This window comes from Caretta caretta, chromosome 6, assembly GCF_965140235.1.
Source record: "Caretta caretta isolate rCarCar2 chromosome 6, rCarCar1.hap1, whole genome shotgun sequence".
In the NCBI taxonomy this organism is placed as follows: domain Eukaryota; kingdom Metazoa; phylum Chordata; order Testudines; family Cheloniidae; genus Caretta; species Caretta caretta.
Genome location: NC_134211.1, coordinates 41,025,773 through 41,053,616, shown reverse-complemented (window position 1 = coordinate 41,053,616; position 27,844 = coordinate 41,025,773). Strand labels below are relative to the sequence as shown.

Genomic DNA, 27,844 nt, shown 5'->3' with positions numbered 1-27,844 from the left:
CCTCTATTGTAAAACAGCAAGTCACATACTGACCTAAGTTTTTACAAGTGTAAATGACTACACAACACACAAGGCAGTGGAGACTCAGGTTGTAGGGGCTGAATTCTGCCCTCGCTGGCACCTATGCTAGCTCACTGAATTAATGGGAACTACATGGATACAGAGAAGGGCAGAATTTGTCCACAAATTTCCACTAATCAAACAACAGGCAGAATAGATATAGATCACAACTCTTCTTTTCTTGCTCTACTCACTCACTCACTCACACAAACAAATAATTATGTTTATCTTGATGCATAAAATCTTTACCACTACAATTAAAACAACACTGTCTGTGTTTTCATAGCTGTTCACAATGCATGGTTTACTTAAAGATACAGTACGGTTCTGCACAGCAGCACAACAAAACAGGACTCATTGCATTTTCAGTGGCAGTAACTCTTACTGTGGTTGAAAAAACAAATATAAACACAGGAAGTTTAAATGGAGACTTACCATGGGGTACCGTATATTCTGAATCCTTTAACTGTTACCTCTGAATCTTGCAAGTAAATACTGTTTGTCAGGAGTGACTGAACATTGTCAAAGTCCTCTGGTTTCAATTTGGACACAGAGGGAAAGCGGTAGTAATCCTGTTTAACAAGGTCTGCCATGAATTCCTTATCAAATGTCAGTTCATGATTCCCAGCAATCACTATTTTATATTCATATGGCAGGCTTCCTGAAATAACAAAAAGAGCACTTAATTAGCACATTTGCTTCCCACACCAGCAGAGCCAGCAAAATAAGTAGACAGCTAACACTGACAGAATGAAATACACAGGATCTGTGTGTATCTCCATGGGCAGCGAACATTATTAATGCTGTTGCTTTTTCTTTGAATGAAATTTTGTTAAAATATAAAAGTAATATCACACAAAGAAATGTCATAACCAAAGGCATGTTCTGCAAAATGAAACAAAACAAGCTGGCAGGCATGCAGACAGATCCTGAGCTGGTGTAAATCAGCTCAGCTCCAAAGGCTTGAATGGAGATACAACAGCTCTGAAGATCTGGCATACTGTCTGTTAGTACATGGGATGCGCTGGAAGTCAGCAGTCCTGGGTTCCAGTCTAGTATGCAGTGAGCATAATGAATGAATGTTTGTAAAGTGCTCAAAGGAAAGGCTCTATACTGTGTATATATTAGGTATGATTACTTATCAAAGGTATATTTTACAAGAGTTTAAGGATGCCGAAATACCCATTGAGCAATTTTATTCCCATACTCTACCCTGTTCTACACAGCGCCTAATTGAGATCAGCACTCCATCTTGAGATAGATGCTGTATAAGCATATGGTAAGAGACAGTCATTACCCAGAAGGGCTTACAAGCTAAATGGACAAGACAGATAAGGAGAAAGGAACTGAGGCACAGAGAGCCTATCTGTAAAATGGGGATAATAGTATTTCCTAAGGGCCTAATCCAAAACTCACTGAAGTCAATGGGACTGGCCTATAGGGACAGATTTTCAAGGGCTCAGTACCCCAGTTGGTGCCAGATTTCAAACAAACAAACAAACGCAAAAAAATGTTGAAAATAGTCATTTATTTCAGTGCCTTAACAAAAGCTGAGTTCTTTTCAAAAAATCTGAACCAAAGTGGCTTGCCAAAAATCACACACAAAACTGTCAGAGCTTCGAATAGGCCTTTGATCTCCTCAGTCCAAATGCAGTGCATTAACCACAAGCCATCTTTCTTCTCTTATAGAAACTCATTTAGTTTAGTGCATGTTCCTAATGATCACTAAGAAGGGAGTGATTTCACAAAGGTGATCGGTTCCTTTACAAATACCATGGATTAGATAGACCAATAGATAGCCACCTCTTCTTACTGTTCTTGCCCTACTTGGTTGTACAAACTGTGAAGGAAAGACTAATATTCTATACTTATGAATACTATTCTAATAAGGACATTACAGCCCCAATTCTTTAGTCTTTGCACTCCTGAAACTCGCCCTGAAGGAATACAGGATTGGGCTCTACGTTTTCTTGCCAGCACTATCCCCCATAAACACACACAACTTTCCTATTTCAAAATTTGATGTGCAAATAAAATCAAAAAGCTTACTTGAAAAAATAATTAAAGAAATGTTTGTGATAGTCAGACTAACTACCCCACTGGGGCTTATGGGGAAAGAGTGAGAATTCTCTCCCTTTCAATATTTATGGCAAGGAAATGGGAGTTCAGCAGGATTTTTAAGCGAACATTTCCTGATCAAAATTCATTAACTCTGGGTAGAAAAATAAAAAGCCATAAACCCCCCCAGAAACACTAGACATCTTCATAGATTCCTAATGTCTGAACAAAATGCAGATCATACATATTAATAACTCTCTGTGGTGCTGCATTAGACTAAAAGCTGGAGGAAATGCTACTGGGCATTTGTCACTCCTCTGCAGTTTATGCCCCATTCCCTCCTCCCTCTTTCCCATCTCTGTCACATGCTGCTCTGCAATTCATTTTATTTAAAAACTAGGACTGATAGGTACCTGCTCTCTGTGACTCCTGGCCACAAGACAAAATTGCTATTTTCTTCTCTCTCAGGAAACAGAAACGATACCACTGGCATGAAATTTGATAACTTGTCATAACTATCAATCCCCACAAACAAAGCTAGCTTTGGTGAAATTCTTAAGAGAAGCTGTATGGCGACGTTAAAACCAGGTTTCTGCCAAGTATCAACATTTGCCAACTTCAGTGGAGAAAACTTCCAGCCACATTCTGGATAAATGACCAGGTTTTACGTTTTCCCATTTAGTTTAATGAGATACTTCAAAATTAGCATACCACTGAGCTCATGCCCAATGAAAAACTGTACATTTTACCTTCAGACAATTTTTTCTTGAGCCAAACATCCCAAGCTGAAGAGTTCACTTTGGAGTCATGCCGAACACAGCAGACAAACTGCAACTGAGTCACTGTTATTTGAGTTTACAAATGGAATGACATACATGTATATGAGCCCAAAAGAACGAGGGGAAACTAACAACGGGCTTGATCCTGTAGTTAATGGCAAAGTCACAAACTAATGACTGGAAGGGACATGTTCGATCATGGAGTCCTGTCCCCTGCTGTCACAAGTAACCCCGTCATATAATCCCTTTCTTAAATGTATCAAGCTCCAACTTTAATCTAGTTAGGTTGTTTGCCCCTGCTACTACTGGGAGATTGTTCCAGAACCTTGCTCCTGTGATGGTCAGAACCTTCTTCTAATTTCCAGCATGAATTTGTTCATGCCCATTGTGCCAACACTGTCCTTTAAAAAGCACTTCTCGCTCCCTGGTGTTTACCACTTCCCATCCCCAATGTAGATATAGATAGCAATCATAGCCCTGCTCAGTCTTCATTTTGCATACTTATTTTTTATGCAGTGCTTTTCATCAGTAGATCACAAAGTGCTTCACAATCTTTAATGTATTTATCCTCATAACACACCTTTGAGGGAGAGAAGTAGTATTATCCCCATTTTACAGATGGGGAACTGAACCACAGAGAGGCTAAGGTTTGAATCTACAAAGGTAGTAGGTGCCTAGCCCCCCCAGATTCAGGTGCCTAAGTCCCATTTTTAGGCTCCACCGCGATCCACAAAACTCCTGCTCAGGTGCCATCTAACTTGGCACCTAAACTCACTCAGCTCCTACATTTTTGCAGTAGAAGTTCCCTAGGCACCTATGTTTCTGCCTCTGGGCATTTGTGATATATGTACCTCTTGATCCAACTGGCAGAGGGCACAGGTGTGCACAGAGTTTTAGAGGGATTCCCTGGGTCAGTTATATGCAAAATAATTCAACAAAGGCATATGAAGTCTCTACTGAGACCCAGTAACACACTGGTTGGCGTAACCACTGCAACATGAATATAAGGATAATTTTAAAGGAGGTACTTGCCTACACTGGAAAATAAGTTCTAAAGGTATGAAAGTTATAGCAGGTCACCAGAAGGTGAAAAACAAAACATGTTCCTTTCCGATAAGACGTTTATCTGTCTGGTTATATGCAAACTGAGTATTGTATACCTCACAATAGATACCTATTTACATACTAAGCCCCCCAGCTAATCACCATTGAGAAACTGACAAGAGATTGCTAAAGTTATAGGAAGGAACACACAGCAGGACAATGTCTGGTTTATGAACAAAGATCAAAGGACCGTTTTTCTATATCTAGGGTTGCAAAGAGACACCCTGATATCTTTCACTTAGGAAGTAAGCTGACAGTGGGCTTGCTTTGCGAGTGGAAGATCACAGCCAACCCTGGCTGTAATAGGCTGGAAGGATTTTGGGTGAGCTTTTGCTCTTATGACAGAACAGTGTCCTATTAGTTAAGTTTAGGCTCTAGAACACATTATGATTTCATTTCATATGTAACCCTTCGTTGCCAGTATTTCTGCTTGCTATCAATTGAATCCTCATTCTTTGTTAAATAAACTTCTACTTTCTTTCTCTAAAAACAAATCTTGGTGCTTTGTGTTAAGCAGAACTATGTTCTGTACTGTAACTGGTAAGCTGTGGTGTACTGTTCCTTTGTGAACAGAGGACCTAGGAATTTTGTGACCATCCAGTGGATCAGGAACTGGGAGACGCTTGGAGCGCTTGGGGATTGAAGTGTGCCTACAGCTAACCTGTAAAGAGAGAATGGGGCCTGTGGTGGCCTAGAGGGAAGTGCTTGTGTTGCCAGAGGCTGGTGGAGTTGGGGAGCTTACCCACAGTAAGCACAGAAAGGCTTCCTCACACTAAGAGCAAGTACAAGTTGGGTGCGTCACAACTCTGAATATCCCCAGAAAGCATCACAGCATGCACACTGTTATTTCACTCTAGGTGACTGGACACCGATCTCCTGCCTCAACCCCAGTGCAATCCATGAACTGCGGGAAGGTAGGCGTTCCTCTTCTTAACTTGCCTGTGAAGCCTGATCCAGGAGGCACTTTCAGAGGTTGCCTAACTCCATGCAAAATACGATGAGGAGAAGCTCCCTTTAGCCCAGTTGTTAGGATACTCAACCAGGATGTAGGAGACTAGTAGTTCAAGTATTCGCTCTCCCTGATGAGAAGGGATCTGAACAGGGATCTGTCAGGTCAGTGCCCTAAGCCCTTGGCTACAGTCTCATTCTCCGTAGCCCAATTATTTAATTAAAGAGGAACAACTTCAAGAGGAGAGATTGAGGGAACTGACCTCAGTATACTCCTTACGCCCAGTCTGTTTTGTGCGAAGGTAAGCTGCCTCTGAGAAAGCCTTAAACCGCAGAGTGCCTGTCTTCTCCCGGGTTTAAGGATTTCTAGCAGAGATAGGCACCTATCTCCATGAGAGGGGCAGGGCTTAGCACACATCCTTCTCATCGGCATCTCCATTGGCTGGTTTAGGTGGCTCCTCCCCTCACTGTGCTGGCTTTGTGGATTACATTCTAAGGCGCCTATTTCTTCCCAGGCATTGTGTAGGGTGCTTAGGCACCTAACTTAGGCATCGTGTATTGCAGTGTTGTTCCTGTGATTTTCTAGTGCTCCAAAGTCAAGGATTGTGACACTGAACATCCCAATGCCTAAGTGTAGTATACTAAGACAGTACTGTGATAGCATGGACACTGAAATGTACATCCACATCTGGCAGTGAAGCAAGCATGCCATGATAGATTGTATAGCATACCCTCAAGATGTTAGCTTGATTAGTAATCAGTTATGGGCACGGTTGTATTGGCTTGCAGTCTTTAAATAGCATACACTTCCTTTTTTTTAATGCATCAGAATGAATGTGCTTCATTCTATCTTTAATCATTCATGGGACAGTACTTGTGTTAAGTATGTTTAAATGCTTAAATACTTTCATTAGGTACCACAGACCTGACTTTGCTCCACAGTTTCTTGACTTTAGATTCTGCCAGATTTCTTTTTCCTTTTCTGGGTGGTAGGGGCATAGAAGGAGGCTCAGGAGATGGGGGGGAATTTTGCTCTGAAAAAACAAAAAACTCCTGCCCCAAACATATATATAACTAAATCTGTCGAAAGCCAGCACAGGCCCATGAAAAGCAGAGGAGGTCCATGTATTGCTTTCCCCTTCCCCTAGGAAAGTGTATATAGTACTAATCAGAGTAATAAATTACCTCCAATCAGATTATGTATTTGTAAACCTCATTCAGGTTATCTCCTCCTGAAAGGGCCCCGATAATGCAAAACATTCATTCCTTCTCTGTGATACAACTTATGAAATATTCTGGCATGTTTTCTTTTGGCAACGGTGCCCTTCTTCTATAATCTGCTGACCTTTTATGTTTTATATGGAAGCATAAGCACAGTCACACACAAATCTCCTACTCAATGGTATCTCTTGCCTAGATTAATCTATATGTATCCACATTCAGGTTGTTTGGTAGCTCACTGCAGAGAGGTGCAGGGTAGCACAGTGCAGGCTTTGATTGGCATTTCCCCATTTTTTCTTCATATCACACATACTAACTTAATAGAGTAGTTCAGGAAAACAGTAATACTACTTATTCTCAATTATTCCATGAGATTGCTGGGTAGGGAGGGATCCGTTCCCAAGCTGGTGAAGATGCCCGATGCGTTTGTTGGAGTGAGCGCTTCAAAAACCACAATCGCAGACTCACAAAGTGACATCTGGGGTAGTGGCACACTTTGCTGTTTGTTGTTATTACTTTTGACTGATTATATGGAAATGGGGCTTTACTGCTGTCTATAGCTGTAGTGCATAACATTGTAAATGTATTTCAGTCACAGATATTTGACTGCTGTCTTCTCATTTTTACAACTCCTTCAGTGCTTTTCATCTAAGGATCTCAACATGTATTACAAGCATTAATTAACTAAGCCACCAACACCTCCATGAGGTAGATAAGTATTATCATGCCCTCTTTACAGGTGGGCAAACAGCAGCACAGACTGGCTAAGGGAGTTGCCTGTGGTCATATAGCGAGTCAGAGTCTGAGACTCTCAATTCCCTGTTCTAACTACTACCAAATGTACAGGGCTTGCAAATATGTAGAAGCAGCACCGAACATTCTCCTGTAACTACAAAGAAGCTCAGAGATCAGCAGGGAAATCAGCAGACCACAGACAACCTTATAGACTGCCAGTTGTTTCTCCGTGCCATTCCTTGCTATCGACGGCAGAGCTCACAGAGCAGAAGGGCTGCCATTGGTGGCCTGGCTGTGGCTGTACACAGTCCCCCCCAACAAGGTGAGGGCATCAAACGCTGTAAAGTGGAAATGTTGTTCTGAGCAGCCGTAATGCCTGGTAGATCGTCAGGTGGAAACTCCACTGGGTTTGGAGGTCAGTGTGAACAACAGCTTCACCTCTAGCTCTTCCCTGCTCTTCCCTGCCACCCCTACCTCCCAAACTCACGATGCCCCAACTACACAGTGGGGCCTTCTCTATTTTGAGAGAAGGCGGGACAATGCCTCAAGAGCTCTGCTCCCTCCTTCCACATGGAATGGATGGATCGAACTGGTATCTGTGCCAGGTTTTATAATACATGCTAGATTCCCCACACTGCAGGGAACAATAGTCCTCTGTAAAAATTAGAATCCAAAGCAGGATAGAAGGAGCGAACATCTTTCCTTGGATTATACCAGCAATGAAAAAGCTCTGGCTGCTCTCAGAATAAATATCCCTCCCACTATTCCCTGCCCTGCAAAATAAAAAAATCCTTTAATCAAATAATTAAAAAAAGAAAATGACAACTATATTGGCCAAACAAGCTAACAGCTTAATACACATTTCCAACCATTCACACACACATCTTGACGACATAAAAAGAATGAAACAACTCACAACAATAAAATAGTTCAAACAAAACACATATGAAAAACAGAAACACAAGATCCAGGCATAGTTCCAGGACACTGAAGACAGCCCAAGTCCCAGAACTCTGCAAATCTTCCAGCTGCAAAATATTCCACAAGGTTTTTTTAACCATCAGTTCACAAATACCTTTTTAAAGCAACACTTGGTTTTGGAAGTGGGTGAAGGGAAAGATAAAAAACACATGGAAAATATATCAAGGTGGGCAAAAGAGTAAAAGTTTAACTGTTTTGCTTTATGCAAAGAAAACATCGGACCACAGTATAGAGAAAAGTGAAGGCGGAGATCCTTGGATCCCTGTGATAAATCTAAAGCTTGTACATAAAAGCTCCCCTTTGTTGAAAAGGTTGTTAGACACCACAGAAAAGAAATGTTATGTAAGTGCAAGCTCTGCCTCTGACCTTTCACTCTGTAACCGTCAGGCTTCATTCACTTTCACAAGGCCTGACAGCTCTAGCGTTAATACTCACACTTGCTGATCGAGCCACACAGCAGGTTCAGACTGCTACCTTCTCCTCTGAAACTCATGCATTAGGGTTTCTTCCATGCTGGTAATGGAAAACCAAGTCTAAGAAACATTAAACACAAAAAACTACGTTACAATAATGCCAAGGTTGAGCCATAAACCCACAAAAGCAAGGAAATGTGGAGTGAATCTTTGTCTCATCACCCGTAACTCAGTCCTCGACAGCTGAAGCACTGTAGCACATAAGGCCTTCCACTGGAGTCCACAGCACTAGGAGATGTTACTTGACCTGTGTGGTCCCTGACCAGCAGTCTTATGCTGCAGAACCAGTGGTGCTCAACAGCAAATATTTCTATCCACAGATCTGGCCCATACAGAAGTAAAATATATTGTATGACAGTGACATGTAACATCACCAAGTGGAGTAGGACCCCTGAAACAGGGCCACATACACTGCGGTATCTAGTTACAAAGGGGCTGATTTAAGGATGCAGTGACAACAGTAACTTGGAAATTCCTTGCTTTTATGCGTTTATGTCTCAACCGCAACATTATTCTAATGTAACTGTTTGTGATTTATATCTGGGGTTATTTTTGTTCAAAGAAAAAAAATGTTAGTATGACAGTAAGATACAATCTTTTGTTTCACCATTGATGCCACAGCCTATTTACAGCTGCACTGACATCAGTTATTTTTTAACTCTCAAGTTAGTTTGGAAGTTTGTTGGGATAATGTTACTGAAACCATCTCTCTAGCGGAGTCCAGTACGAGAAGGTTTTCACTAGATCTTATCGACTGGTCCACAATATTTGTTTGTCATGAAGTTGGAATAGAAATTAGGCATTCTTTGAAAGCCACAGCATAATTTTCTAGCTGAAAGTATTGCCAATCCGAGTGTTCAAAAACCATGAGCCAGCCCTCCAAAATCATGAGATTGGCTTAAAAATTATGGGATTTATAAAATACATTTGGAACTCTTTTTATTGGCCTATTGGTGAGTGAGCCTTTACGGTTAATGTTTTCAAGCTTTTGTCCAAAATGAGGAGAGCTAGAAAATTACTTTAAAAAAGGTGAGAGTCTCATATAACACCACCAGGAGATGGGGCTTTAAGGAAAATAACAAATATCATAAAAGTCACATGAAGTGTCAAGAGTTAGGAACACTGTCCTTAAAGTCTACCTTTAAATTTAACAATGTCTGAAGGGCAATATGGTCATTGCATCATGCAATGGCTTTTTTTTTTTTTGGGGGGGGGGGGGGGGGGAGGGGTCATTCATTTTTAAAATCAATCCTTGTAAAAAAAAAATGTAAATGTGCCAATCACTCTAGGACGTCATTATAAACAATAGAGGGCACAAAGAGCAGGCCTCACATGATTGCTGAGTGCTGTATGTTTGCTTTTAAAAGGATCCATTGAAATGAAATAGCACTAACTTGGGATAATATAAGGGTTATAGGCCAGATTTAGCCTTCATTTCATCTGGTGAATTGGAGTAGCGCTCCACTGAATTAGGCCGAATCATTCCAGATTTACACCAGCGTAAATAAGATCAGTCTAGTCCCATATAGTTTAAATGGAGGAGGGGGGGAGTTCCTAAAGAACTTAACATTATCCCTTTGAACCATGGACATAAAATACTAAATATATTAGGATATTACACATTAGAGCTGACAAATTCCAGACACATTTTGGCTCAATGTTGTTTCAAATGGCTGAGATATTGAACTTTGGATACAGAGCAGACAGTGGAAACAAAAACTCAAACTTCATTGTACCAGTGAAGTGAAATGGAAATACTCTTCTAGAACTTGATTAAAACTAAATTGAAAAAGAACATTTTTGGTTAATATTACATTAGGCTAAAATACAGAAATGAATTATAATACTATCTAAATCTAGTAAGAAAAAGCCATCTCAATTTCAAAACTTTCAAAGCATTCTCTATAAATGCATCACAGATCAATTTACATGGTACTTTTGCCAATAAGCAAAACCAAATCACAGGTTCCAATTGGCTTAACTCATATTGGAAAGTGCAAAAGCAAATGCTAGAAAATGCAATTACTGCAAACAAACTCCATTTTCTCCACTCGGGAGGGAATTTCAGGGAACATTTTATTGCCATCAAATAATATTTCTAAAGGCATAAATACACAGTTCTATTTTCTTTTCGGAGTCTCCATTCACTATATAACCTAATCCTCTATAAAGAAAACCTCCAGATTTTGAACTAATTCATCAGAAGTGGATATTACCTTGTGCACATCGACAGGGTGTCAATTTTAATAATATGCTCTTTGCATCTTAAGAACACCAAAAACCAATCATCGGTGCCTGACACAAATAGCTAATACTTCTAATAACATCCTCTTTCATTTCTGTAATTTACAATTCCAATTAAGCTTTTTTTCTTTAATGAAAAAAAAAAGCGATCAGAAAAGGAGGTCATCTTCAGAAACAATTATACTGAATGTAATTAAACTAATCATCATTATCATGGAGGAAAGCCTTGGTATTTTCCTGTATATATATTTCCACACTTCAAAAGGCCAACAAATGCTACTACTTAGAATTTCACATTAAAAGACAATCTTTGTTTTAAAGAAAGACCTAAGACGACTGGAACCTGATACTTCACCGCTTACTCAGGCTAAAAAAATGCCCTGAAATCAATGGAAATTTTTTTTGAATAAAGACTGCATTACCCACATCCAGATGTGGGCCAAAAATCTTTACTGGTTTTGTATGATAATTGGATCCAATTCCCACTGATATCAATGGAGAGACTCTCACTGCTGTCAACTGAGGTGAGATCTGGATCTATAACTGAACACCTCTTATTGAGAGTTGCATCCAAATACCAAAACTCTCCCTTTTGTCTTTTTTTCCAGCTCATGAATTTGTTCTATTTATTTTATTGCTAAGTTCTAAAACCAGAGACCCACATTCTTCGAGGTCTACAGTTCATATGCAACAGTGTTCACACACATTTATATGTATCACACCTTATTATTATGTCCATTTAGTATTTTTTGAAAAACAAAATCCCTCTATACAAATCCAAAAAATTGCCTCGATTGTTCTGTATCCTACAAAGACAGTTACAATCACATATACAGAGAAGCCTTGTAATGAATTTTTATTATTAAGAATAGTTGCTAACCATCATTTTTGCAAATTTTCAGATTTATATTTAGAAATAATAAATTTTGTTTTTCAAGAAATAATAAGTTATTTGGAGCAGCAACTGTCATTGTTTATGTACTGCCTGGAATAATGGGGCCTGGACCTATCTGGCTACTAGGCAGTGTCACAATACAAATGTTAAACATAATTGAATAAAGTACTAATGAGAATCATTAATAAGTCATAACAATACTAAGGAACAATAAATACAAGTAAAAACACAAACATAAGAAGAAAAAGATACAGGGTAAAATTTGTGAAAGCATCTAAGTGACTTAAGTGCATACGTCTCCAACTTTCACTGGAACTTTGGCTCCTAAATCACTTCTGAAAATGGGACTTTGGGCTTGTCTACACAGAAACAGTTTGGAAAGTTCATCCAAATTAAAATAAAAAGTGTGAATTTAAAGCGGCTTAGTTGTACAGCACTAAACTCCTGTGTGAACACTCTTAAGTTATGTCTACACTAGTACTTTTGTCAGTAAACTTTTGTCGATCAAGCGTGTGAAAAAAGACACCCCTTATTGACATAAGTTTCACCAACAAAAGTGCCGGTGTGGATAGTGCTACGTTGGTGGGAGACACTCTCTCACTGAGATAGCGACTGCCACTTGGTGGGGTGGTTTAATTATGCTGATTGGAGAGCTCTCTCCAATCGGCATAGAGCAGCTACATCGGAGACCTTACAGTGGCGCAGCTGCAACCGTACAGCTGTGCCATTGTAAGATCCGTAGTGTAGATGTAGCCTTATTGAGAATTAAAGTGGATTTAATTCAGTTTAATTTACTTCCAAAGTGAATTATGATAAACTAAACTGAATTAAGGCCACTTTAATTCTGAGTATGAGCATCCACACAGGAGTTTAATGCAGTTTAACTAATCCACTTTAAAAGTTAATTCAGATGAACTCCCTTAAACTATGTCTATACTGCGTTGCAGTGTGGGCTATAAGGGTGTGACCTGCAGAGCACAGCGAAGTGTTGTGCGCTAACTGCTCTGTGTGGACTAAAAGGTAACCAGTGCACATAGTCTTCTTTCAAACACAACTAATATTAACATGAAGTAGGTAGGTATCTTTTAGTTTGTGTCAGCAGCATCCACAGAGAGCAGTTAGCATTCAACACTTTGCTGTGCTCTGCAATTCACAACCCCACAACCCACATTGCAGAACAGTGCAGATAAGCCCTCAATGTCCCCATGTAGACAAGCCCTTAGGCTCCTAAGCCATTTAGGTGCTTTACAAATTTTTACCCCAATATCTTGTGTGTGCGTGTGTTACTTGTTAACATTTGTGTAATAAGAACATTTGTAAAAGAAAATAATATATTTTTTTTTAAATCTGCCTTGAATTTAGTTTGGTTTGTTGGTTTTTGTTTCTTTGTTCTCCGAAAAGGAGAAAACAAAAAGCTGAACTAACCCCACTTCCAGCAGCTGATCAATACCAACCTGACGGCATTCCCTGATAACCCTTCTTAATGTATCTGATCTCACAATAAACCTGATGGTTCTTTTCCTGATTTTTCTACAGGGGATGAAAACAAATGACTAGTTGCAGGAAAGATGCTATCAGCAGCTACAGTCAATGTAAAAAATATATTCAGGTGCCTGTGAGCTACTGTTATCCATCATTTATTGCCTCTTTCTATTGCCCAGGTTCAAATTTATTATTTTAAATAAATCTAAACATTCCAGTACAGTCTCTCGAGATGAACCTGGATACCATGAGTCTCCTGAGCCTTGTACGGAAATTCCTTGTAATAATCCAACCTACTGAGAGGTTTTTTAGCTACTAACATGACACAACCAAATCATTCCAGCTGCTCCTTATTATTTCAGGCAATCAAGTTTGTTTGTTTTTTTAATCCTTATTTTTATTTATTTATTTTTCTAGCCACCTACAGATGCCTGTGGAGAGTAACACCTCCCCACAGACATTTTCCATGAAAATGTAGGGTTGCACAGTAACCGTAACCCTCTACAAAACTCCCCACTTGACATCCACAAGGAGATCTGTACAAAGAGAGGACTATAGCAGGATGGTCTAAAGGAATAACCTGGGGGCCAGGGACTCCTGAGCTCCAATCTTAGCACTGTCACTTTGTTCTTGTTGCTGCCTCTCTGTGTATGGCCTTGAGCAAGCCATTGCACTTATTTATTTAATGGCAGTTCCTAGAGGCACCAACTGAGCTCAGGCCTCCACGGTGCTCGACACTATACATACATATGATTATAGACTGCCCCTGTCTTGAAGAACTTAAAACCTAAGGCCTTGATCCTGCTGCAAATGACTCTCTCAGGGCAAGGTCCTATGCCCGCATGGCACCTCAGTAAAGTCACTTCCCATACAGAGACAACCGCAGGATAGGGGCATAGACAGACAAAGGGTGGGAGATAGTAAGTATTATAATCTCCATTTTATGATAGTTAACCAAGGCACAGCGAGATTAAGAGATTTGCCCAAGACCTAGAATTACCCAGGAAATCTTTGGCAGAGTCAAGATAAAACCTAGATCTCTTCTGTTACAGTCTATTGCCTTAACTACAAGACCATCTTACCCATCCATTTCTCTCACCTTCCTCATTATTAAAATGGGGATAATATTAGTTACCCCATTCACAGGGCTGTTGTGTTAATTAAAGTTCACACAGAACACTGAAGTGGTAAAATGCTAAGTACTGTGACTATTTCTGTGCATCTGAATTCACCGTTTATTTTAATGAGGTTCTGAAGTAGTTGAGTTCTGCTGCAAATGCCGTTTTCCATCCTGTATAAAGATTTCTTACACATTCAAAGCCTTGCTGGAAAAATATACTCCTGCTCCTAAATGCCATTTGTAATAGTGTGTTGGGCAGGCAGCATTTTGAATTTCTAACCTACTGTGTCTTCTTCAATTACTCTTAACTGACCCTATTCACTTATCCTTTTCAATTCTAGTGTTTTGTTAAATAAAAAATCAACCTCCTATTGAAAGGAGTGATTTGCACACCTTTAAACACAACAGAATAGACTAGTACACTTAATCAGAACTAGCAATTAATAATGCAAGCTAATATAATCACTATTCCACCCATTTAAGAAATGGTAACAATTTATTTCTTATTTATATTCCTTTACGCCAAGGTTTTCGCCCCTTCACCTAAAAAGTAGCCATCACTGTTTTTACAGCTGGCCTCACGGAAACACTTGTTTATGAATGGCTCTATTGCTTCCATTATAACTTTATGCATGTCCTCCGAAGTCATTTGGTCAAATGCCAGACTCATTTTAACATCCATAGGCAGAGTCAGCCAGTCATGAAAGCAAGGTCTCTTCCTTCCACTCAGCCCCAGTGCTACCCCAATGGAGCAGTCCTGGTGACTAGACAGTATTATATCTCCCACACCATCACTGTTCACTGCCTTTTTCTTCTCTTCAGACTCTGGCTATCAGCATGGTACTGTAATATACTTCCAGGTGAACAATCTTCTCTACAGCAGACAGCACTGAGGAGTTACAGAGTTGTGGTTATTAAGAGTTTTGAGGCTGGTAAAAATCCTTTAGTTTTAGGGCTAAGAGCATCGCCAAAGCAAATATACTTTATTCCCAGCAGCACCAAAAGCTTCACAGGGGAGAGGAGGAAGAAGAATGAATCTCCTTCACTACAATTCCAAGAGAAAACTCAATGGAACTTTCATGTACAAAACTTCATCATTTCCCTGTAGCTCTTCTGCTGTCCCTCAGCTGTAAGCCTTTGAGCTCCAACACCATGTGGTCTTCAAGGATAGTGAGGTTTATTAAGAGGCAGCAAACTCCAGGAACATGATGTAATACATAGGGAGGGAGTAGACAGCTCAGATAAATAACCAAGCTGACCCTGTATAGAGGTCTGACAAAATGTGGACAACTTTTGTGGCTATTTTTTCCATTAGAATTTCCATTTTTGCATGCCTGGTTATGAACAGCACCATAAGAGAAAATGCCAAGATGTCAGGAGAAAGGCTGCTCTAGTCCTATTTCCATCCCAATTTGGAAAATTCAAGAAACTCAGCTATGTTAGAAAGATGTAAGTAAACATTTCTGGCGGCTTATCCAAAACAAGTGAGGGTTCACTTGTCACTAGTAATATGCAATTCACAGGGTACAGAGGGTTTCCAAGTCCAAATGAATTTATCAAGATGGATCCAAGTGAGCCCTGGGAAAAGTAGGAACATCTCCCATTTGACTGTTTTTGAGTCCCCCTGTTGTCTTGTGTGTCTCTCTGTTCTTTGTAGTCTCTCTTCATGCCCTTTCCCGGTCTGATGTTCTCTTGTCATCATTTTGTGTTGACTTTGCATTACCTCACCTCTCTCCTTACATTACTATCTCCTGCTGTGCGGCTTTGTTCCTGCTTTACTTCATGTGCCATCAGTAGTGAGGTTTTAATAACCTTTGCCTCACAGCTAGCATTCAGAGTGGGAACAGAAAGCCCAGCACAGCTGAGGACAGCACGATAAGAAGGTTGAGTAAAGCATTTGAGTGAACTGAGCTGCTAAAAATGGAGCATCCTGACTGAGCAACATGAGAAACTTCAAGTTCTTAATTGTTTTGGACATGGGGAACATGAGTCCCAAGGTCCCTCACAAACCTAAGAAGCCCACAGGACAGTACAATAGTCACTGTGAATCAGATTCTGCTCAAACATGCTAATTTAATTTCTTCACCTTCAATAGCATTATTTCAGATTTATACAACTGAGAGAAGAAGTTGTCTGTGGGCCTCCAGCCCAGCCCATCTAGAAGTCTTTCAGAACAGCTATCATTATTTACACCATCATTCTCAGAGGGACACTGCAGGATATTAAAAAGCAAATTTCTTCTTTCAAAAAAGTAAACTGTGGCATCTTCTTTCTCACTACAACGAGCACCATGGATAAATGACCAAACTGGTATTACTATACCTTCCCTAGAAACACTGCTGGAAATCAGGCTTTACTTTTCTAGATCTCCCAGTAAAGAATTTCAAATAAATATTCTACATCTATCTTCTATACACTCTCAACACAACCCCAGAATTAATTACATGGGTTTTCTTTTCTGATCCTTTATTCCTGATATAAAAACGCAATACAAAATTTGTCAGGGCTCAGATCCTGGCCTCTGGCCCACTGCAACAAGAGGGTTAATTAACAAGTCACATAGGCTGGTAATATCCAGTAGGAAGCATGGCTCAGAAAGCTGCCCATTTTTCTTGCAATAAAGAAAATAAAGACAGTAATTCTTGGAACATTAATTAAACCCCCAGTATTGGTAATTACCATAAGATGAGAGTCTGCCAGCCTTGCATTAACTTAAGTTGCTGCAAGTTGCTTTTGAATGGTACAGTAATGCCCATGATACTGTGAATAAATGACAGCATTAGAGTTTTAGGACTCAAGCACTATATCCAACAAATGCTTCTAACAGACCCTCACTCTCACTGGTTGCTTGACTGGAAGAAATTCATTTCATACAAACAAAAAAGCCAAGGAAGCATTCCATTGAGCAAGCACTTTCTTTACTCATCTTACAAATAATCTCCTGTATTCACCAACAATTTCCTAAATGAGTAGAACTGAGAGGAGAATTAAAAAACCCGAAGAATTAAAAAACGCTAAGAGCCCTTGTACTCTTTGCTACCTAAGCTGGAAATAACAGAGCGGTGATAAAAAAAAACAAAAAAAACCCCCAACTCTGTAATAGATAGGACACTGACGACCAATTTTAAATTGCATTACACAGACTGCTAATTTTTATGATGAGATAAAATTTCTTTGGACAGTACACATACTAAAATCTACATGGTGCTTTCTCCCCCACAGCCCCAACCCCTCCCTCTGTTCCAAGCAACTCCTCATCCCCTGAAACCACGGTTTTTACGAAGCAGGAAGGTAATGCTCTACTAACCGAAAGACGTTTTTTAAAAATTAGGTATTGTTAATATGGTGCAGTGAAAAATTCAGTAGAGAGGTATACGTATATGTAGTTTGTTTATTTTTGAGGCAATGCTTAATTTGGAAGCTAGATATAAATCAGTGGTATAGAAAGAGTATATGCTCTAGGATGGCTTTTCAGTGAAATCATTCCCAGACTGAGTTTTGTAGCAGTAGCAGCAACGCTTGAAAAACCGGACAGCAGTGTTTGTGGAACTCATCTTTCTGTCTGAGTGGCTTGGGTTTTTCTCATGGCTGTTTGCTGCAATGCTCTTACTTGGTTATATATTAAAAGGAGTTTTGGGGGAGGAGGGAGTGACTTGTGATTATTTAGTGTATTTGTTTTGGTTATAGTTTGATTAACTATTCCCGCTTTAAGTAAGGGCAGCCCTAGCAAACAGATCCAAGAAATGACAGAGCAATTACTGAGATGAAAAGTCACAACCACAAATTGTGGAATATTTTCTAGTGCTCCCCTGTTCCTTTCTTTCAATGAAAATTACCAATTTAACTTATTGAAGTGGTTTCTTTATGTTAAGTCTCTCTGGAGATTTTGTCCTCTTTGAAAAAAAGATTAACCTCAGCCAAATATTCTAGTGTCTTCAGGTGTCATCCTAAAATTTACATTGATTTGTTTTAAGATGAATTTCCACACTAATGCTTGGTAGTATATGAGTTGTACAGGTGGCATTACAGTATATTTCCAATAAGTTACTCTGACTGCAGAGGTGACAGACAAAAAAGACCAAGGTTCCTTCAACAGACAATTAAAAAATACATGCAGTTCATTGAGACTTTTTTTTTAAGTAGCCAAGGGAAATAAAAAGATCAGATACATATAAAAGTTTAACACACTTACATTTATGCACATGGAGAATTTCCACTGAAGTCAATGGAATTTTTGCATACAAATCAATGGCAGGAAAATGGTCCCTTCTACTGTATCTACAAAGTTATACTTTCAGGGTACTGTTTTCTACATAGCATATAGCAAGAATTTCAGCTCACACACAAAGTAGTAAAATAAAATATCAGGAAAAAACTAGAATGAATATAGCATGGAGAAAGAATTCTACGTTTGTTCTTTGAATTTCTTTATAAAATGCTAGGTGAGGGGGAAAATATAGTTCCTTATTTTATGATGCCAGGTGTTTACAGTTATATTTACCCATATTTTATAAATATTAAGATGCAACATTCACACTTGTTTTGTATTCTCCTGAGAAAGAAAGACTTTTATTCCAGAGAAGTTGTGTAAATAAAAACTGAACATAGATTAATTTGGGGATTTAAAAAAATTAATGCCACAGTTTAAAAGTGATGTTAAACACATTACAAATTAGGACACAATTAAAGATGAGACTGGACTCTCCTACAAAGTTACAAATATTTTTACAAGAAGCACAACAGGATAATCCTTTTAAAAGATGTTTAATAAATACCCAAGAGAATTTAAAAAAGAATGAATTTAGATTACATTTTGTTAATTGCACGAATGAATTTCACGCTTCTGAAACTAAGCAACTAACAGCAGGTGCTGGTGGACATGCAGACAGACACTGTGCAGGTTTGCCTATACAGCTCTGTCAATGCATCTCAAGACCCCTACTTACCATCTCACTTCTGAACTATGCTGCAGCAATCTGCTAATTTGGCCAGATCCCGAAATCCTCGCTTAAGCAAAGGGATCACAGAAAGCCTTCTCTGGCTCCCACTGAGCCCAAGAGAGCAGAACTTGTCCCAATGCGTAAAGGAAGAGTCCTACAGCATTAGAAGTCAGTCACTGAAGACATAGCTTTTTCTAAAATGAGACTAACAAACTTTTCTGGAGCTTTCTTCCCTCCTCCCAGAGCAGCAGTGCAGAACTCAAACACCCTTCGGAGGATTTAAACCAGAACAACATTTTCTTTCAATTGCAACTATGGAATACATTCAAAATTTGTTACAAGAGCTAAGTGCAGCAATATGGTATTTTATAGTCAGTCACTTAATTATTCATTCTGGATGTAATGAATGGAGCAGGTTTAAAACAAGTTCCAGATGGTAATAGCAGAAAGTAGAAATAAATCAAAATTTATAAAAATAAAAAAGATTTGTTTTCTGTTGCCATAATTTTACTCTATAATAATTTGAAACTGCCTTTAGATTTTAAATTAACTCAGAGCATTTTGCATTAATATCCTTCTGAGTTTTTGGCAATTTGGAGTTTATTTGGGTTGTTTTTTGATAAATATTCAAACATGTTTATATTAGTTACATACCAAACACTGACAGAATTCTTATTACAAAAGATAATATTTAAAAAGGAATATAATGAAATTAAGTCCTGAAAGGTCAAATATTTGATCAGAGTGAATTTATTATCTTAAATGTACCTAAATATGTGAGATTAATGCTCAGCGCTGCACGCCCTTCTCAGAAAAAATTCCCATTTACTATTCCTAAGTAGGTAGAGGATTGGGTTCAGAGAAGAGCACAGCGTGCAACTATAATGAGAAAAGAATGAAGGAGGAACCTAACCAAAAAAGAATAAAGAGATGGTTAGGAAGAAGAGAAAAAGTCCCAAATCTCATTATATTGTTTTGTTCCATTTGTCTGCTTCAGAATAAGTTTGGTTTTTAAGAAGCAAACCCTATAATGGCAGACATCTAACCTACAACCATAGGATACACTTTCAGATAGCGACAAGGGCTCATATGGACAAGCTAAGGGTGGATTAGAACAGGTCATCTGTTCATACTTCCTACAGCAACACCACATTAGCAGAGCTCTTTCAGCTTTATCATCTATTCTACATTACAGTCAACAGTTTCAATTTGAAGCTGCTACTTTCATTAACTTAATCAAATGTCACATACCAACATGACCCACAGTAACTTTTCTGCTTAGCATAAAACAAGCCTTAACTGAACTACCACCAATACACAAATAAGCACAGTGTAACCAGCCAACCACCAAATTTAAATATATACGTACTCTGCTTTTATTTCTTTCACTAACACATTGGACAAACTAAATATATTGCATATAAAGGCAGAATTCTTCTTTCATTTACACCAGTGCGTTTCTACTGAAGTCAACAAAGATCACACTGGTGTAACTAGAAGCATTTGACACGAATCCAAAAATCAGACTTGCCTCACTATGTCACATTATTCACATGTTTTCTCAGTTTGTCTATCACATGCAGCAGCAATAAAGAGAAAACACTAAGGGTACGTCTACACTGCACACCCCTTACGTCAACGTGTAGAGTACACTCGCTGCATGCCCCCCAGCATGGGTATAAATAGAAGCATAGATGGTGAGGCTCTTCTTAGGTGAGTAAAGACACACCTGATCTCTGTGGGTATGTACCCTACGCTGCCCTCTACACACCCAAGCAGTGCCTCTCCCCATCTACACAGCTAAAAACAACTATGTACGGTCCTACGGCGTCCCCGCTGCCAGAGCCTTTCCCTGATGCCTCTCTCCTGCCAAATCCTTTCACTGATGCATGTAGCTACATGCCTGAGGGTATGTCTACACTACGAAATTAGGTTGAATTTATAGAAGTCGTTTTTTTAGAAATCGGTTTTATATATTCGAGCGTGTGTGTCCCCACAGAAAATGCTCTTAGTGCATTAAGTGCATTAACTCGGCGGAGTGCTTCCACAGTACCGAGGGTAGAGTCGACTTCCGGAGCGTTGCACTGTGGGTAGCTATCCCACAGTTCCCGCAGTCTCCACTGCCCATTGGAATTCTGGGTTGAGATCCCAATGCCTGATGGGGCTAAAACGTTGTCGCGGGTGGTTCTGGGTACATATCGTTAGGTCCCTGTTCCCTCCCTCCCTCCGTGAAAGCAAGGGCAGACAATCGTTTCGCGCCTTTTTTCCTGAGTTACCTGTGCAGACGCCATACCATGGCAAGCATGGAGCCTGCTCAGCTCACTGTCACCGTATGTCTCCTGGGTGCTGGCAAACACTGTACTCCATTGCTACACAGTAGCAGCAACCCATTGCTGTGGCAGCAGACGGTGCAATAGGACTGGTAGCCGTCATCGTCATGTCCGAGGTGCTCCTGGTCGCCTGTGTGAGGTCGATCAGGAGCGCCTGGGCAGACATGGGCGCAGGGACTAAATTTGGAGTGACTTGATCAAGTCATTCTCTTTAGTCCTGCAGTCAGTCCTATTGAACCATCTTATGGTGAGTAGGCAGGCGATATGGATTGCTAGCAGTCCTATTGCATCATCTTCTGCTGGGCAGGCAAGAGATGAGGATGGCTAGCAGTCATATTGTACCATCTTCTGCCGAGCAGCCCTGAGATGTGGATGGCATGCAGTCCTTCTGCACCGTCTGCTGCCAGCCAAAGATGTAAAAGATAGATGGAGTGTATCAAAACAAGAAATAGACCAGATTTGTTTTGTACTCATTTGCTTTCCCCCCTCCCCGTCTAGGGGACTCATTCCTCTAGGTCACACTGTAGTCACTCACAGAGAAGGTGCAGCGAGGTAAATCTAGCCATGTATCAATCAGAGGCCAGACTAACCTCCTTGTTCCAGTAAGAACAATAACTTAGGTGCACCATTTCTTATTGGAACCCTCCGTGAAGTCCTGCCTGAAATACTCTTTGATGTAAAGCCACCCCCTTTGTTGATTTTAGCTCCCTGAAGCCAACCCTGTAAGCCGTGTCGTCAGACACCCCTCCCTCCGTCAGAGCAATGGCAGACAATCGTTCCGTGCCTTTTTTCTGTGCGGACGCCATACCAAGGCAAGCATGGAGGCCGCTCAGCTCACTTTGGCAATTAGGAGCACATTAAACACCACACGCATTATCCAGCAGTATATGCAGCACCAGAACCTGGCAGAGTGATACCGGGCGAGGAGGCGACGTCAGCACGGTCACGTGAGTGATGAGGACATGGACACAGACTTCTCTCAAAGCACGGGCCCTGCCAATGCATGCATCATGGTGCTAATGGGGCAGGTTCATGCAGTGGAACACCTATTTTGGGCTCGGGAAACAAGCACAGACTGATGGGACCGCATAGTGTTGCAGGTCTGGGACGATTCCCAGTGGCTGCGAAACTTTCGCATGCGTAAGGGCACTTTCATGGAACTTTGTGACTTGCTTTCCCCTGCCCTGAAGCACATGAATACCAAGATGAGAGCAGCCCTCACAGTTGAGAAGCGAGTGGCGATAGCCCTGTGGAAGCTTGCAACGCCAGACAGCTACCGGTCAATTGGGAATCAATTTGGAGTCGGCAAATCTACTGTGGGGGCTGCTGTGATGCAAGTAGCCCATGCAATCAAAGATCTGCTGATATCAAGGGCAGTGACCCTGGGAAATGTGCAGGTCATAGTGGATGGCTTTGCTGCAATGGGATTCCCTAACTGTGGTGGGGCCATAGACGGAACCCATATCCCTATCTTGGCACCGGAGCATCAAGCCGGCGAGTACATAAACCGCAAGGGGTACTTTTCAATAGTGCTGCAAGCTCTGGTGGATCACAAGGGACATTTCACCAACATCAAAGTGGGATGGCCGGGAAAGGTACATGACGCTCGCATCTTCAGGAACTCTGGTCTGTTTCAAAAGCTGCAGGAAGGGACTTTATTCCCAGACCAGAAAATAACTGTTGGGGATGCTGAAATGCCTATAGTTATCCTTGGGGATCCAGCCTACCCCTTAATGCCATGGCTCATGAAGCTGTACACAGGCAGCCTGGACAGTAGTCAGGAGCTGTTCAACTACAGGCTGAGCAAATGCAGAATGTGGTAGAATGTGCATTTGGACGTTTTAAGGCACGCTGGCGCAGTTTACTGACTCGCTTAGACCTCAACGAAACCAATATTCCCACTGTTATTACTGCTTGCTGTGCGCTCCACAATATCTGTGAGAGTAAGGGGGAGACGTTTATGGCGGGGTGGAAGGTTGAGGCAAATCGCCTGGCTGCTGGTTACGCGCAGCCAGACACCAGGGCAGTTAGAAGAGCACAGAAGGGTGCGGTACGCATCAGAGAAGCTTTGAAAACCAGTTTCATGACTGGCCAGGCTACGGTGTGAAAGTTCTGTTTGTTTCTCCTTGATGAAACCCCCCGCCCCTTGGTTCACTCTACTTCCCTGTAAGCTAACCACCCTCCCCTCCTCCCTTCTTGCAGAGGCAATAAAGTCATTGTCGCTTCACATTCATGCATTCTTTATTCATTCATCACACAAATAGGGGATGACTACCAAGGTAGCCCAGGAGGGGTGGTGGAGGAGGGAAGGAAAATGCCACACAGCACTTTAAAAGTTTACAACTTTAAAATTTATCGAATGCCAGTCTTCTGGTTTTTGGGCAATCCTCTGTGGCGGAGTGGCTGGTTAGCCGGAGGCCCCCCCACCGCGTTCTCGGGCGTCTGGGTGTGGAGGCTATGGAACTTGGGGAGGAGGGCGGTTGGTTACACAGGGGCTGTAGTGGCAGTCTGTGCTCCAGATGCCTTTGCTGCAGCTCAACCATACACTGGAGCATACTGGTTTGATCCTCCAGCAGCCTCAGCATTGAATCCTGCCTCCTCTCATCATGCTGCCGTCACATTTGAGCTTCAGCCCTGTCTTCAGCCCGCCACTTACTCTCTTCAGCCCGCCACCTCTCCTCCTGGTCATTTTGTGCTTTCCTGCGCTCTGACATTATTTGCCTCCACGCATTCGTCTGTGCTCTGTCAGTGTGGGAGGACAGCATGAGCTCAGAAAACATTTCATCACGAGTGCATTTTTTTTTTCTTTCTAATCTTCACTAGCCTCTGGGAAGGAGAAGATCCTGTGATCATTGAAACACATGCAGCTGGTGGAGAAAAAAAAAGGGACAGCGGTATTTAAAAAGACACATTTTATAAAACAGTGGCTACACTCTTTCAGGGTAAACCTTGCTGTCAACATTACATACATAGCACATGTGCTTTCGTTACAAGGTCGCATTTTGCCTCCTCCCACCGCGTGGCTACCCCCTCAACCCTCCCCCCTCCCCGTGGCTAACAGCAGGGAACATTTCTGTTCAGCCATAGGCAAACAGCCCAGCAGGAACGGGCTCCTCTGAGTGTCCCCTGAAGAAAAGCACTCTATTTCAACCAGGTGACCATGAATGATATCTCACTCTCCTGAGGATAACACAGAGAGATAAAGAACGGATGTTGTTTGAACGCCAACAAACATACACTGCAATGCTTTGTTGTACAATGATTCCCGAGTACGTGTTACTGGCCTAGAGTGGTAAAGTGTCCTACCATGGAGAACGCAATAAGGCTGCCCTCCCCAGAAACCTTTTGCAAAGGCTTTGGGAGTACATCCAGGAGAGCCGCGAATGCCAGGGCAAATTAATCCTTTCACATGCTTGCTTTTAAACCATGTATAGTATTTTAAAAGGTACACTCACCGGAGGTCCTTTCTCCACCTGCCAGGTCCAGGAGGCAGCCTTGGGTGGGTTCGGGGGGTACTGGCTCCAGGTCCAGGGTGAGAAACAGATCCTGGCTGTCGGGAAAACCGGTTTCTCCGCTTGCTTGCTGTGAGCTATCTACAATCTCATCATCATTATCATCATCTTCTTCGTCCTCAAAACCTGCTTCCGTATTGCCTCCATCTCCATTGAAGGAGTCAAACAACATGGCTGGGGTAGTGGTGGGTGAACCCCCTAAAATGGCATGCAGCTCATCATAGAAGCGGCATGTTTGGGGCTCTGACCCGGAGCGGCCGTTCGCCTCTCTGGTTTTCTGGTAGGCTTGCCTCAGCTCCTTAAGTTTCACGCAGCACTGCTTCGGGTCCCTGTTATGGCCTCTGTCCTTCATGCCCTGGGAGATTTTGACAAAGGTTTTGGCATTTCGAAAACTGGAACGGAGTTCTGATAGCACGGATTCCTCTCCCCATACAGCGATCAGATCCCGTACCTCCCGTTCGGTCCATGCTGGAGCTCTTTTGCGATTCTGGGACTCCATCATGGTCACCTCTGCTGATGAGCTCTGCATGGTCACCTGCAGCTTGCCACGCTGGCCAAACAGGAAATGAGATTCAAAAGTTCGCGGTTCTTTTCCTGTCTACCTGGCCAGTGCATCTGAGTTGAGAGTTCTGTCCAGAGCGGTCACAATGGAGCACTCTGGGACAGGTCCCGGAGGCCAATACCGTCGAATTGTGTCCACAGTACCCTAAATTCGACCCGGCAAGGCCGATTTAAGTGCTAATCCACTTGTCAGGGGTGGAGTAAGGAAATCGATTTTAAGAGCCCTTTAAGTCGAAATAAAGGGCTTCATCGTGTGGACGGGTGTAGGTTTACATCGATTTAACGCTGCTAAATTCGACCTAAAGTCCTAGTGTAGACCAGGGCTCAGTGTTGATGCAGTTGCTTTCCATTGAAGCATGTAGCTACACATACCCTACACACTGCCACCAGCAGCGTGCAGTGTAGATGTACCCTAAGAGGAACATTATTGGCAATGTACATAAAAGATGAAAGGAGAGCATGAAAGAATCACTTTGCCCCTCCCAAACATTTCAGAAACAATGAGTCAAATTTTTTATTTTCAGTTATGGTGATGTATTTTTGTGGTAACTCCATCAACTTCACAGGAGCTATTCCAGATTGAAATCACTGTTGCCCAACAGCCCAACTCATCGAATCCTGCACTTCCCATGGGGGAGTTTTGCCTAAGTAAGAACAGAACAAGCATTTCAGGCAATAAATAGTAGTAGCAATTAAAAAAAAAAAAGTGGTTGAAGAACTTCAGCTGGTGTAGAAACAGATCCTGTAAACAGTACCTCAGTCATGAAAAGTACTATTGAAATTGATGCAGACTACTCATGTGAGCAAGGGTTTGCAAGATCAGGCCCTATCTGACACTATAAATATACCTTCAAGTCATTACAGATATATATTACGTAAATTCAGCTTTGCTTTCCCTTTACTTTTGCATTTGTGACTTATTCAGTCACTTCCCAGTACATGGGAAAGGACATACTGTATATCACCAACTATGCTATAATTACATATTCTTCTTTTTAATTTTCCATATATGACTCAATGTGAAGGGAAGGGGAAAATGTGCATTGTGATATAATAATATACTAAGTATATTTGGAAAGAAGTATATTAGCCATAGCATAATATCTTAATTCTTCCCCAGCATATAATGCTGTTTACTGCAAGGTCAGTTAAGTTACTATAAGGGATTTTTAATGAAAACAATTATAAATTTAAAATAACTGTGTTTAAAGCATTTAACAGCCACTAAGGTCAAGTGATTACAGCAGTTACAAGACCCATGGGACATGTTCACACCAAAACAAAGTGAATAAATTACCTCAGCTGGCATGTGTAATCACTAAGTGACCACAGAGGCTATTCAGTGCACAAGCCCAGAAGAGTTTCATGCAAAACCAATAATGAAAATTTATCAGTCAAGGGAAAAAAGTATAAGAATTAGCAAAAGTTATGCTATAAGACTACCTAACTATAGGGAGGAGAAGACATGATGTGGAAGACAGGGTTTGATGAATGGTGTACCAAGGCTGAAAAACACAACAGGCAGAGGAAGAAGAGCTGACATTAATGAAACAAGGTGGAAGAGATAATATCTTCTATTGCAGTGTTTCTCAACCTTTTTGATACCAGGGACTAGCTTGCTGCCTTCCTAAACTGTGTCAGGGAGATCTCAGGGACCAGCACTGGTCCATGGACCAGTCGCTGAGAAACACTGTTATATTGGCCCAATTTCGGTTGGTGAGAGAACCCGAAGAAGAGCTCTGTGTAGACTTGAAAGCTTCTCTCACTCTCACCAACAGAAACTGGTCAAATAAAAGATACTACCTCACCCAACTTGTCTCCCTAATATCCTGGGACCAACACAGCTGCAACAACACTGCATATATGAATGATGCAGATAGACAGACACAAACCTAAACACTTTATGCAGCCAAAACCCCCACTGAGTTCAGCAGACATTTCAGGTGTACAAAGAATTAAGAGTCATAAGGCAAAACGAAGGACTCAGTCCTGCATACAAAACTCTTAATCAAGAAAAAGTGGGGTAGGATATTAATTTCTTGACTTTGGCTTTGTCTTTTCTGCCAAAAGGGTGTGTTTTTACAATGGGATAACCAATGTACATTAGCAATCCCTCTAAAATCCTAGTGGAGCAAGGCCCTGTAGTTTTACTGTGAGGTAAATTAGACCAGGTCATCCACAGGTGAGAGTACAGTATTGACCTGACCTAGCTACCTTGCATTGAAAACTACAGGTGGCTGGTTTCACACCAGGATTTTACAGCAGAATCACTAACCTGCGTTAGCTATTCTGCTGTACAAAACCCCACCTTTTCTGCGATACACTCATAGCCTTTGTTGGGAATTCTGTGTGCAGAAAGGTTTTGGGAACAGACCCTAACCAACAGGATGGGATGAACAGC

General features: G+C 41.2%; 1 protein-coding gene across 2 annotated transcripts in view; it reads right to left on the bottom strand.

The window, feature by feature from the left end:
- Nucleotides 1–27,844, bottom strand: part of MPPED2 (metallophosphoesterase domain containing 2) — a 131,915-nt gene that overhangs the window by 51,858 nt on the left and 52,213 nt on the right. For both annotated transcript variants that reach the window (XM_048854840.2, XM_048854841.2), the window contains exon 4: nucleotides 496–721. In XM_048854840.2, the coding sequence (XP_048710797.1) occupies nucleotides 496–721 (226 nt within the window). The remainder of the gene's footprint in view (nucleotides 1–495; nucleotides 722–27,844) is intronic.